This window comes from Ruditapes philippinarum, unplaced genomic scaffold (assembly GCF_026571515.1).
Source record: "Ruditapes philippinarum isolate M1 unplaced genomic scaffold, ASM2657151v2 ctg2606_1_1_1_1, whole genome shotgun sequence".
Taxonomy (NCBI): domain Eukaryota; kingdom Metazoa; phylum Mollusca; class Bivalvia; order Venerida; family Veneridae; genus Ruditapes; species Ruditapes philippinarum.
In genome coordinates this window covers 130,541-145,063 of record NW_026856467.1, presented here as the reverse complement: position 1 = coordinate 145,063, position 14,523 = coordinate 130,541, and the positions used below count along the sequence as shown (strand labels likewise).

At 31.4% G+C, this 14,523-nt stretch overlaps 1 protein-coding gene across 1 annotated transcript; it reads left to right on the top strand.

Annotated features, from left to right (window-relative positions):
• Positions 1-5,899: 5,899 nt before the first annotated feature.
• On the top strand, positions 5,900-13,950 carry LOC132746658 (mitotic spindle assembly checkpoint protein MAD2B-like). Its single transcript, XM_060735879.1, has 7 exons — positions 5,900-5,991; positions 7,026-7,144; positions 8,828-8,997; positions 10,282-10,376; positions 12,131-12,204; positions 13,021-13,113; positions 13,736-13,950. The coding sequence occupies exons 1-7, from the start codon at positions 5,961-5,963 to the stop codon at positions 13,784-13,786; spliced, it is 633 nt and encodes a 210-aa protein (XP_060591862.1). The 5' UTR covers positions 5,900-5,960; the 3' UTR covers positions 13,787-13,950.
• The last annotated feature ends 573 nt before the right edge of the window (positions 13,951-14,523 follow it).

Here is a 14,523-nt window from a genome sequence, read left to right as displayed (position 1 = left end):
GATATGGTGTTAACTACATAGTATTTGTCCTTAATTAAACACATCCTGAAAACTTTATAACATTTTCATAGATGTTTCATTTAAATGGACAATGACTTTTCATGTATCTTGATATAAAATATTTTAATTTATCTTGATACTTAATATATGTTTTAACAAACATACTGTACATTGTTTTGCAGTTCAATTATAAGATAATATTAATAAGACTGACTTGTCCCGTAAATGACCAGAGCGAAAGAAAATTATAAAACAGTGATTTTCTACACTAACACTAACTTGGATTTTATGCAAATCTAGCAATTTTCTTGAACTTCTAAGACCATTTACACGATCTTTTACTCATTTTTTTACTATTTTCAGTTCAATTAATTAAATATTGATAATAAAGCCCAACCTTGCCAAAGGAATATCTGCTCCATTTCATAAATAGATATAATTTAATCTTCAATCATTATAAATATATAATTCAAAGTATTTACATTTCTTTCTGTCAATCCATAGCATCTGGAGACTGGGTCACTTACGGGACAATTGAAAAATCATTTACGAGTCCTTAATAAATTGTCAATATATGAGATGATGTAAATTATTTCACATTTGACAATTGAATAATAAATAAGTAGGTACTTCTAAGAATTCGTCAGTAATTTTCACATTTTCTTACTCGTCCATTGTATGGACCTGTGGATTTTGTAAGGTTATTCATTTTGAAAACGAGATTTAAGCATATTCGATATAAATTGCATTTCCATGAGTTGTTTTTATAGAGATGTATTTTTTGTAAGTTCAAGGATTGATTCTCATTTCCAGATGTTCATATAAATAGATGATAGAAAACTTATTTCAAGAGACAAAATAAAATCGCCATACCATATGCACAGATTTAAGGACCAGTGTCTCGAAAATGACGAAATTTACTTTCTGGTTCTATCTAGAAAACCTGTAATAGGGAAAAATCTAGGACATATGTACTGGTAATATTTTATATTTAAGATGTCGAGATACTTATAATTTTGGAACGGAATAAAATTTTAATATACAAGAAAATTCATTTTTCAGTTCTAGAATTTATGAAATGTTGTACTTAAGTGAGAATGAGTGATTATAGTTATTTTATAACTTGTATATTTGTTTGTTTGCTTGTTTATTTCATTTTACGCATTTTCCCAACAGTATTTCAGTCACATAGGCGGGTAGTTTCCTAACCATCGTTCCTGGAGAGTTACACCAGTACTAGACTACCTTCCTCCGAGCTAAACTACCAAAGCATCTCCCGGGGATCGAACCCACGCCAAAGACTAACTAACTAACTAACTAACTAACTAACTAACTAACTAACTAACTAACTAACTAACTAACTAACTAACTAACTAACTAACTAACTAACTAACTAACTAACTAACTAAATAAATAAATAAATAAATAAATAAATAAATAAAAAAGTAAATAAATAAAGAGATGCGGCGAAGTGACTAGAACGATGGACATTATAAATAATAAAAAAAGAATAAACATAATAAAATAAATAAATAAATAAATAAATAAATAAATAAATAAATAAAATAAATAAATAAATAAATAAATAAATAAATAAATAAATAAATAATTTATTGAAATGAATAAATAAGATGAGGCGATGTGACTAGAACGATGGACATTTTCGTATTTCAGCCAAATACCGAAAGTAAAGTACACTGGCGAAGTCACACTCTACAATATGGTGAATATTGTTAGTACGTAGTCTATATATCTATATTACAAGGAAATCAAAGCGGCTTCTTTGTTGTTTTAGACAGGAAGTTTAACACAATCCATACCTATGATTTATGTAATAGGAAAGCATACATTTGACCACACAAAATTACTGTTAAAATATATAAGAGATGATTTCTTTTGTTTTAGGTGTCAATAATTATTATCAATTATAACACCAATATCACTATTTTACGACGCATTTAATTGTTTGCGATTACTTATTGTTAGAAAACTCGTAATACACATATGTCAGAGACCGTATATGACATATAATAACATCATAAGATACGGTGAGTGATATTACAAAAATGACAAGAGTGCACGTGTATGAAATATATACGTAAGGAAATCCCGTTCGAAATGTATCGGTTAATGTTTAATTATAAAATTGTTAAATTGAATTATTATTTACCACCAATTACAATTAGAATTAGTTATATTTGTATATAAAATTAAAGTTAAATAATGTGTTCAGAAGAAACATAAATAAACAGGGTTTTTTTTTGTGTCTTGGTTTATTCAAAACTTGTCCGATATTAGTTGTCGTTCACTTACGGAGCAACTAATAATTACTGAAAATAAATACTTTTATTTCCTCCAATATTGAAGAGCATAACATATTTACACATATACATAAACGAGTATAATACATATTAACAAAATAGTATATCCAATTTAGCATCGTTCATATAGTAAGAAGAAATGCATTAGAAATATTTTACATTAACTACATAAATTATATCAGATGTAGAAAACAAATATAACAAAATAAATCTTAAGTTACAATTTGTCTCATGAGGTGTTATTTTGTCTTAACATATTAACTAGTATACTAGTATCAAGGATCGTATAATGCTCAAGAGGTAAGTATCAAATGTACATCCAGTTATCAAGGTATCATATATTGCTCAGGAGGTAAGTATCAAATGTACAGACAAATATTAACTAGTATACTGTACAGACAAATATAAACTAGTATACTTATTAAGGTACCATATATAGCTCAAGAGGTAAGTATCAAATATACAGACAAACATTAACTAGTATACTAACCAAGGTATCATATATATCTCAAGAGGTAAGTATCAAATGTACAGACAAAAATTAACTAGTATAGTTATCAAGGTATCAACAAACAAACAAACAAACAAACAAACAAACAATTCAAAACAAAGACAAACCAAAACAAATAAAAAACAACAAATAAAAACAAAACAAACGCTGACCTCTTGGCCACGGAACCTTATCCCACATTCGTATATAAATTAACAAATACCCAGTCCGTCCTTCTGTATTTTTTTAAAACGAAATACTGAAATAATAATTGTGAAGTACATAGTATCTATGTTGCATAACAAATCGGGTTTACATCAACCAAACCGAACAGAGTTAGGTCCCGTTGGAGTCGTTTGAGCTTACAGTATACGTGGGTATATATACATTTTGGTGGACTTGGGCTCATCTGAGCGTTTCTTAGACGAAGACAAAAAGATATGAGCAGTAAAATGCTCAAGCAATTAGGTTTTAAAGTGCATGTTTTATCGTCATACATGCCAATCAGTCAGACGATCCGGTTTTTTTCAGTCGAGCTGCATATATAATTGCTGACACCGGTCTCGTTTGAGTCACTGGAGTCATATATATTTGCCACAGGCTCGAGCTCAGCACCGGGACTCGATGACAAAAACATGGAAGAACAGCGAAATGATTTTTTTGCGTGAACCTTTCTTTGAAATAATGTTGTTGATCGTATAGGAGATTGTTGACCAGTAGGAGAGGTTTGGTATTATGTAATATAATTATGTTCCAGAAACTTACAAAGATTACATGATACAGAGATTGGAATATAATTTGCTGGATTGACTTTCTCCCTTCTTGAATAAGGGTGTGACATAAGCCTTTGACCAGTCAGCTTAAATAGTACCGCTGTCGTGGGCCATTTATCATACTTAAAATAAAATATTCTGTAATATCGTATTGTTAATATATGAGCAGCGTCACGACAAAACCAACATAATGGGTTTGCAACAAGCATGGATCCAGACCAGCCTGCGCATCCGCGCAGTCTGATCAGGATCCATGCTGTTCGCTATTAGTTTCTCTACTTGTTATAGGGTTTGTAAGCGAACAGCATGGATCCTGATCAGACTGCGCGGATGCGCAGGCTGGTCTGGATCCATGCTCGTCGCAAACGCATTACGTTGGTTTTGTCGTGACGCGGCTCAAATATTGCTGACGTAATGCAGAACTATCCATCATCACAACAAGGAATAATGTCGTTATCGTAGCACATGTCCATTAGATGTTCTTCTTTCAATTCCGCGGGACAACCGTCTGATTTCTTAAAACATTTGCACATCACTGTAAAAAAGGAAGTAAAGCATTAAATTGATATGACTTACAAGAAAGTGTGCTCCATGGCTTTTAATTATCTTATAACACGTTTTCATTAATACAAATATGATATATATTTCTCCTTTGACAGTTGAATTCCTTTCAAAGAGATACCAATATATTTTCTATCTAGAACATATGTACAGACTCAAATCAAACCGAGCCTGCAATTTTCATGTAATTTGGCTGTTTTTAATGCTTTCGAGGGATTATATTTTTTCCAGATATATTTACTTTTTTGTGAAGGAAAACAATCTACAAAATAGATATTATACATGTTCATGATATGACGAGAAATGTATACAAGATGAAAGAAAACGTGAAAATAGAAGTAAAACATCAGAATCATTATCAATGGACTTTGACCCAAATATTTGTCTTTGTAAATACAGGACTGATTGATACTTTTCGGCAATCTCGTTAAAAAATCAGATCATCTTTTTCTCTCCGTTACCCTACCTAAGCGAAAATTAGTAAACGCACTATGTTGGTTTGGAAAAGAACAAAACCAGATGACATGTCATAAAATTTGAGTAGACCTATCATGATGGGGCAAAAAAATAATCTTTGTCCCAGAAATATGTGTTGAATGGACAGATTTAGTTTTTTAGTTTTACTCAAATATGGTAGATCTACCAAATGGAAAATAAAACAGGTATATGTGTTGTCTAATTTTATTAACCTGTCAGTTATGAAAACATTAAAGCATTCATTTAAATATTCGATCCCACTTCGGTTCTGTCCGTATAGTTTACGAGAATTAATCTGGAGTATATAACTAATGTTTGGGAAAGTAGCACACTAGATGAATGCGTTGGTTCTCGTCACATCCGCAATTTAGCACAGTCGGTCAAGTGATGACCCAATATATCAAAGGTCGATCCCTATATACATTCATTTTTAGACCTATTCTTTCCTTATTTTTGAAGTATATTTATAATGAAAATGGTCATGCGCTTGCAAAATTGTCTTCAAACAACTTAGACACAATGATTTGTCTCTTTTTATATTGTATTTAACGGCACTGAAATTACATATATTTTAATTAAAAAGTATGATTTTTAGATACTAATTCTTAAAAATCCGGAAACAAAGTGATCCCTCGGAAGCATTAATCACAACAAAATTACAAGAGAATTACAGACTCGGTTTGATTGAGTCTGTACATGAGGGATGATGAAAATGTGCAACATCCCTCACACCCCTAGCAACGGCTTGAGCGTTACTCAATTCTCAACACTTAATAGTGCTTGCATCAATGATCGCGAAGGACCAGAAAAATATAACAACACTGAAGTGAAGTACGGGGCAACTTTTAACAGCTGCCACACAGCACTTGACACCTGCTCTTGTGAAGTATAAAAATCCGGAAACAAAGTGATCCCTCGGAAGCATTAATCATACAACAAAATTACAAGAGAATTGCAGACTCGGTTTGATTGAGTCTGTACATGAGGGATAATGAAAATGTGCAACATCCCTCACGCCTCCTAGCAACGGCTTGATCAATGATCCCGGAGGACCAGAAAAATAAACCATGTTATTTTAAAAAAGGTGTACACTAGACTTTACCCAAATAAATGCAGTACATATAAAAACACAACAAACAAACAAACAAACAAACAAACAAACAAACATAGATAACAAAAAAAACCCCCAAAAAACATCATGATAATAATGTGTATAGTTGAAACCTGGTTATTTACGATACGGCACTTTTTACGGTACGACACGGTAATGTGACGGTTTTTTTTCAAACTGGAGAAATTCACAAATTATTTCCCTTTTGTTTAGAAACACCATTTGTAATGGCGAATAAAGACGAAAACAAAACTGAAGGTAGGCATAATGATAAACGCTAACTTTTTCAAAATATTTCCATTATGGTAATTTGTTATGACATTTTGTCAAATCCACATAACCTAAGAAAACTTTTTACCGTTTAAATAATCTCTATACTAACTCAGTTAGACATTGTTACCTGGTCACTTTCCAAATTCATTAAGAATTTTATGAATAAAGCAAAGTCTTTGACACAATTTTTAACACAAAGCCCAATACAAAGATGTCACATAATTCACTCAATAATTCAGCACACAACTACACAATATTTATACTTTCGTCTTTTGGAAATACAGTTGTTTCATGTTTCATGAGATATCAAAATTTAAGTCACCTCTCAGTCTCAGTGAATTAATTAAGGATTCAGATCACTAATTCCATTCTGGGGAAAAGTATATTATAAAGTTTTAAAACAGGAATGTACCATAAGTTGATATTGGCTCTGCAAATATTTCTGTTAATCCTTTTTCTTTTTTTATGAATAAGTTGCGTTAATAGATAAAACACAGATTGACAGTTTCCGAACTCACAGACGACAGGCTTTTCTTATCAGTAGAATTGCGAGTAAAGATAACCGATTGCGTATCTCACTGTATAAAACGTATGTAAAATGGTCTGACTTGTGGTAGGTTCAATGTGTTGAAAACTTGAAATATATAGTTATACGAGATGAAGCTAAGATCACAAGCTTTTCATTGGTGCAATAAATTTTTAAATCGGACATTAAATCGCCCCAAACTAGCGGTTTAAAAACGGCTAAATTTGCATTGTTTTGCATTAGAGTTATTGATTTTATTCGAAGCTAAGGGAAACACTCGATATACCCCGGTTATTTACCTAGTTCATATAGAGACTGTCAATGGGTGTATTATTTTGATAAAATCATCACTTTTGAAGATACACTCATTTCCGTAATGTGTTTATTTATACTGTATAGGGGGTATATTTTGGATATTATCATTAATATTGATAGAATTTCAAGTTCCTGTGCATGAATACAGTTTCTAATTTTCTGTTTTTCATCACTGAAGTTGGCCCAGACATCTTTGCTGAATTTCTTGAAGTTGGAATCCACCTCATATTGTATAGCAGAAAACTTTATCCATGTGGTTTGTTTGAGCGTAGAAAGAAGTACAATGTTCCAGTGCAGGTATCATAGAAATAGATATTTTTAGATCTATAAAAATGTGTAAATACATTGAAGAAGAATTCGTTCAACGATCATGAAATAATTAAACCTTTTTATCATTAAACTGTACAAGGCAGGATACTTTTGGACAAAAACATGGCTGGTGGAACAATATTTAACAAGCAATATATTGGAATCTTCCAGCAGTGTACAATTCCAAATATAATCGGGTATTGTGTCTGTTAAAAGTTTAATAATCTCTTTTTTCTATATCATGGTACCTCAAGCTGTGTACAAGTGAATTTAGTCCAAATATAGTCCTGTATTGTATCTGTTTATTCTATATATCTAAATTTTATTGAGGAAACACAAAATGTGACCAAGATACTTTCACACTCATTAGTTAACTTTATGTTGATAATTTTGTTGTTAACAGCTTTTATCATTGATATTATATAGAAAAAGTCAAATGCACTCAACTGTCCAATAAAGGATAATTATATTAGATGGATGTCCAACATTGAAATATATTGGATGGTCATGTGGTACAATTTATAAGCAGTGATTGGCTGACAATAATTGATATAAAATAATTCAACTTATTTATTTATCAATGTATTTACACTGATTATGCTACATCATTATATTATAAAACCTTAAAGCTTAGACTGACTCTTGAATTGTTGATATATTCATCATTTTTTGTTAATGCATTTAGAGACATTTTTCTGTAGCGAATACAGTAGCGTTGTTATAAAAAGAAATTAATTGTATTGATAAAACATACAAGTAAATTATGACACAAAACTTTGAAGTATATATTCAATTTAAAACTTTTCTAAAATCAAAATAGTTTTCAAATTCCTATTAAGCACATAATTATTGTTCTTACCCTGAAAATAATTATGCAAAATTTTTGTGCTATGATATCTGATTTAATTAAAATTTTCAGCAAAAAAATAATGATGTAAGCTCATGAAAGTGACAATGTAACAGTAATGAAAGTGACAACCTTAACCTTTTCCCTTAAATAGACGTGTTTTGATGGCTTTTTGTCCGCCCCCCCCCCCTTTAAGGCCTCAAACAGTGAAAAATACCATATTAAGGCCCTAAACACTGTTTTTCGTTTGAGAAATGTTGTTTAAAAAGTGACCACTTTTTTGGCCCCCCATCAGAATAATACATCAGGGGGTTGCCACTGTTTGGGGGGGGGTTGAAGGGGGGCGGTAGTCCCCCTCATCGCCAAGAAAATTTTGGACATGTGCCAGGCTTAAAATGGCCTCAGGTCAATCTTAAGGTGACGTGTAACCAACGCTGAAAAGCCTTTTACTCTATCTCATTGCATTTACAAGTTGCAGCACTTTGAAATCAGTTTTGATGGAAAAAAATCAATGCAAAATAGTGATTTTTCACAATTTTGAGACGTCCCCCCATTGCCATGGTAACAGGAAATTTAAGATTGAGCATGTTGTTACATAGGTTATGATTCAGTCAACATATGTGCCAAGGTTCATCAGTATTGAAGCATTTTTCATAGTTTTATAGCACTTGGAAATTGTTACAGGAGGCTTTTCAATGAAAACGGCCATTTTTCACAATATGCGCATGGGGTCAAAGGTTAAACTGAATTACAGCTAGAAAAGTTACATGTTAGATTGAATATTGAATTTGAAGAAACAGATTTTTTCCCTTAATTTTTGATAGATGTGCTTACACCCAGATGTTACAGACTACATATCAAAGGTCATTCAAAGTGTCAAGGTCATGGTTGCAAGTGGTGATGTTTCCATGGTAACTGTTGTAGTCATTGACCAATCACAGAATCCAGTGGAAAGATTTGTTTTTGAACTTGGAGCCTCAGGGTCAGAAGACAGGTATGGTTTAACATTAAATAAGAAATTATGATAATATAAATAATCACAATACACAACTTAAATGGCCTGTTGACATTTTTAATGAGTCTGATTTGAACATAATAGGATTTTATAGGTGATTAGGAGTGGATTGAAGGTAATAATTGATGCATAGCTATAAATTCTCATGTGGCAAATTGACTCTTGTGCAGATTTTGTCATGGGCAAATGTGTGCATTTCCTGATTTTCATGAGTCAAAACCCAGATACCTGTGTCAATGGAGAGCCCTGGAAGATTATATTTTGTAATAGGAAGTCATTTATTAAAGTCAGTTACTGTAACCCAACGAATAATCGCGACCAATTAATATTCGCTTTATTCGCGGATGGCCACGAAGCGCGAATATTTGTTTGCGCGAATAAGTCCGCACTATTTCGCGAATAAATCGGAGAGAATTTTTTATTTTAAATGTTGTTCATGCAAAGCTACTTGACTGGATATATTCGAATTTTACGGACACCTGTTAGGAAGTAATGAATTGTTATGAATATTGCCATAAAGCAATAAAAACACAAACTAAGTAAACTGCTACTATTTTATAAATATCAAAAGAACTCTATGTCAATATAGCAATCAAAAGAAACATCCACATTTTAATACAGTTTATGAAATACTAGTAGGCCTATTGTCAATCACGTTCTGTGATCACAATTCACTTACCAATACAATATAAGGCTAGCGTATTGGTAATCCAATTTAAGACACCAATAATGACCTCAACTATTAAAGATTAATAGTCGGCTAATGGATTTTACGGCCCAATCGGACTTTCCAATCCGCGAATATTTTTTTTCGGAAATCAAGAAAACGCGGAAATTAATATTCGCGAATATGTCCGAATTTGGCAAAATGCGAAAAATTTGTATTCGCGAATATAAATTGGGTTACAGTATTACACATCTGTGTGTTTTTTACGACTCTGTTAAATTGTTATTGCATAGCCTTGCATATTTTGATCTGATGTCACTTGCATTATATAAAAATAGCATAGAGTAATGTTAAATGATCACTCTCTAAGCAGGTCTATGAAAACAAGCTGTTTTACTTATTTTGGGATTGTGATAAATAGAATATTATATTTGTATAGGTTAAATACTGAATTAATTTTTCAAGATGATCTCATTTATCTTACTAATTGCCCATTTGCCTGAAGAGCTTGTGAGATTTCAACTTTACACAATAAACTCGAGCGATACAAACCATCAAAATAGCTCATTCATGTAATATTCCCTATACATTTTCAGGGACGATCCTTACTTGTTTCGTCTAGAAGATGCATTACGAGGATTTCTACTTAAACTAAATATAGCAGATACTCAACTTAGACCTTTACCTCAGGGTGTGTGTATTTTTTTATCATTTTTAGTGTATTGTCACAACATGGGAGAAATGTGCTGCCTATCAGACTTGGATTTAAAGTAAATAATAAATAAAAATTTAATGCTTCCAAGGGATCACTTTTTTTCCAGATATTGGAAATATGAATTAGCCTGCTTTAACATATATTACTCATGCAACCAGTGTAGACAAGATCAGTCAAAACATTTGTGCTGTCTGTTCATGATCTGCACTGTTTGCTATTCAGTCAGTAAATACTTAGAAATTTTCCCTCAAAATGATAAATGGTATTATCTAGATTAAAATATGAACAAGTCCATTTAAGATTTTTAATGTGACAAGGGTTAAATAAGTTTTAGACTCTGATAAAATTATATTTATCTCCATACAACCAGTATTTTATTTCACCATATCTTTAAGATTCTTAGCAAAAAGAATGGTTCTGGTAGGGAAATGCTGGATTCACTTGTATATTACATTATTTATTGAGTTTGCTAAAGTCAATTTATTAGTCCCCTACTGGTTTAACCGGAGGGGACTTTAGGTTTACCCTCCGTCCGTCTGTCTGTCTGTCCGTCTGTCTGTCAGTCCGTCAGTCCGTCCGTCCACAAAACTGGATCCCGCGATAACGCAAAAAGTACTGAAAATATTTTTATGAAACTTGATATATGGATAGATGGCAGTATGGAGATTATGCACGTCTTTTTTTTTCTTCCTATGTTGAAAATTCTGGTTGCTATGGCAACAAATAGTCTGAAAATATGGCAAATTTAACACATAAACTGGATCCAGTGATAACTCAAAAAGTACTGAAAATATTTTTATGAAACTTGAAATATGGGTAGATGGCAGTCTGGAGATTATGCACATCTTTTTCTTTTCTTCCTATGTTGAAAATTCTGGTTGCTATGGCAACAAATAGCCTGAATTTCAAGATTTCTGATTTAAATTTTTCAGCTTTTTCACTATATGTTCTTTATTTCTTAAGATGTTTACTTCAAACTTTAAATATAAGTTTCTGGTCATCAACCACATCATATGTGACAAGGTTTATAACTCTAGCACAAAAATATCAGTATTACCTCCCTTGAACTTAGATTTTTTAGGGGAAAAAATGTTGTCTTTTTTAAATAACTTCTTTATTTCCTAATGTATCTACTTCAAACTTCATATATATGTTTCTTATTATCACTCGACATTTTTGAGAAGGTTAAATACTCTAGCAAGACTATTTCCAGAATTATGTCCCCCTTGAACTTAGATTTTTTTTTGAGAAACTGGTATTTTCACTCCAACTTCTTCATTCCTTATAGGATTTACTTTAAAATCCCACATCGTAATAATATGACAAGGTTGTATAAACATAATTTCCTTACTAAGCATGGAAACTTAACACATTACTGTGATATAGACAAACTTATTTTATTATGTTTTGTGGTCGATATTTTCAAATACAGACTTCATCCTCAAATTCATTATAAATGGCAATACACAGGAGTGTATGACAATTAAAGAACTTTTTGAGGGACCGGTAGGGGACTACTGTATTGCCCGCAATACTATCAAGTGCTTGTTATTTATAGGATTTCAGGATCAAACAGTCTTAAATCAAGCAGCCAAGGTCAGATTTATATATGTATATGCCTTTATATGGTTATAAATTGAAATTAGTTGATTTACCTGTAACTTTCATACAGTAGTGAAATGAGTGTAATCCTTTTTTTGTTAATGGAAGTATTATTTTAAATTTTGTAGAATGTTCGTGGGTTGTGCATGTCCATACAAAAGAATCTACTGCTGACAAATTTATACAGCAGAAAACTATAGAGGTAAGCCAAGTGCTATGAAACAATTAAGAAAAATACTTAGGAAAGTTAAAATTCAGTATTGTAAGAGCAATAGACCAGTTTGTAAATTCGTAAATTGTAATGGGAGACAACTGCTGTACAGGCATACCTTTGCTTTCTTGTGCAACATTCATTTATCTCCCTTGTATGTGTTTAGCTTTGCTTTTCAAGTAGCTGTATTTGTTTGGAGATATTGACTTGAGATTGATTAATTTTAGGGAGTTTTTTCATTAATTGTCTTAACATTACACAATAAGCATAGTTTTCTGCTACTTTAATCCATAATTACAGCCTGATGGCCTAGTTGTAAGTATAATGTGATTGTTAACACTGATTTTCAAATTGTTTACTTGACAAAACCATTTTTTACAGATTTCTTTAACTAATTATTTCTTTCTCTAAATTATGTAGCATACGTGGATAAATCAGTTGGTAAATTTCTATTTTTTCCTAAATTGGACCAACTTTGTCTCAGAGGCTAGTAAGGCAAGTGTTATGCTTGTTCTACATGTACCATTGTGCCTTACTTTAAAATCTGTATGATTTACTTCAGAATCTGATAATAACCTGCAAAAGGTCATTGAATATTTAAATGTCTTAGGTCATTTTTGTCAAGCAATACATATCCCTTTTCACTTGAAAGCAATTCTATTTTAGTTTTATATGTAAATAAAATGAATAAACAAAAAAGTACTCTTAGTAGCATCAGATTTATATGCTATTTTTTTAGGTAAGTATGAGTACATGTGTACTAATATAATACTGTTACCTTAATTCACTGTCATTTGTTTTGTGCAGGATTTATCATGGGTACCTGCAGATATAAAACAAACACAGTTAAAAGATCCAGTATTGCTGCCATTAAAAACAACAAATAACAAGATGCTCAAGGTAGTTTTGCTTCATTTTGTCAAAATTTGGTTTGTTTATATAAAATTTTAAAGGAGCTCCACGTAGGTCCACTAGTAACAAAACATTTAAGTTTTAAATTCTTCCGTGGATCAACATTGGCAATAAAATATGGAAAAAATCTGGAAAATATATTAAAGGAAACTTCTTAGACAAAAAATTAAAAGGTATATTTTTGTGTGATTCTATCTAGCTTTTACAAGGGTTTATTTCGTCATTTTTTACAAATACATTTGAACAATAGTTATTCCAGACATAATGAGCAAATGATCTGAAATTTTGCACACAAATCATTGGTCTATCCCTACGACAAATTGTTCAAAAATCTCCGAAAAAAATTCTAGTCCTGTCCTGTCAAAAACCTCAGTGGAGGCTGTTAAAAGTTGTCTAACTTATTTGTAAATTATTACTTGAATCTTGAATAATTTTACTTTAATTAAAAACATTTTTCTCAAGTTTAATTTTCTTTATTCAAACTTACATGAAGACTTTATAGCAGTCATCAATATTTTGAAATATCAAATTTTGAGCATATTAATATATCTTTAAAGTTCCTAATTTTCTGTCTATGTGTTGTCATCGAATCTTCTCCTATTTCTCACAGATGCAGCTATATATTGAGGAAAGTTCAGACAAGCAGACAGTCTCACATTGATTATATTACAGCGATTTTAGCATAATTTGCCTCCTGGTGTTAATAAAGACAGAACAAGTTAGAACAGACAAAGCTAAAGACAGTATATTGGATCTTTACCGGTAATTTACAGACACTGGAACAAATGGGAAATAGATCAAATGAGCCGCGTCACGACAAAACCAACGTAACCCATTATGTTGCTTTTGTCGTGATGCGGCTCAAATTATGTGTGGAGGTTAAGTATGTGTGAAATTTATGGCAAAGTTTAGTTGTCTGTGTGATCTATACTAAGTCTTATTGAAGGCTTTGAAAGACAGACAATTGTAGTCCAGAAAGATAAAATTAAAGCTATTATTGTAAACCTCAAATGTAAAATTTATTGTCTTAATTTAGTTTTATGGTTCATTCAATGGTATAGTTACACATGATATAAGAAATAGGCTTTAAAGCTAAGGGTGGGTAATAGATGAAAAAATTAAATATAAAAAAGTAAAGTGGTTATTGAATCTCTTTTTTAGAATTTAACTGATGATTTACTTATTTTAATATTGTTCTGTATTTCTTAATGAATTGTTTTATAAATTGTGACTAGTTTGTTGTAGCTAAAGTGCTACACTAGACTTTATTAGATTACAAAACAAATGTGTTTGAAGTTCATAGACACATTTCATTTTTTGATTGATGTAGAAATTATTATATTAAAATTTTGAATTGTTTTTTATGTATTTTGAGTAACTATGAGACATTAAAATTGT

Excerpts from the sequence above, each read along its gene's own strand:
- LOC132746658 (XM_060735879.1), top strand. The coding sequence starts at position 5,961 with ATGGCGAATAAAGACGAAAACAAAACTGAAG. Across the intron at positions 7,145-8,827 it reads AGTACAATGTTCCAGTGCAG|ATGTGCTTACACCCAGATGT; the intron begins GTATCATAGAAA and ends AATTTTTGATAG. Across the intron at positions 8,998-10,281 it reads GCCTCAGGGTCAGAAGACAG|GGACGATCCTTACTTGTTTC; the intron begins GTATGGTTTAAC and ends ATACATTTTCAG.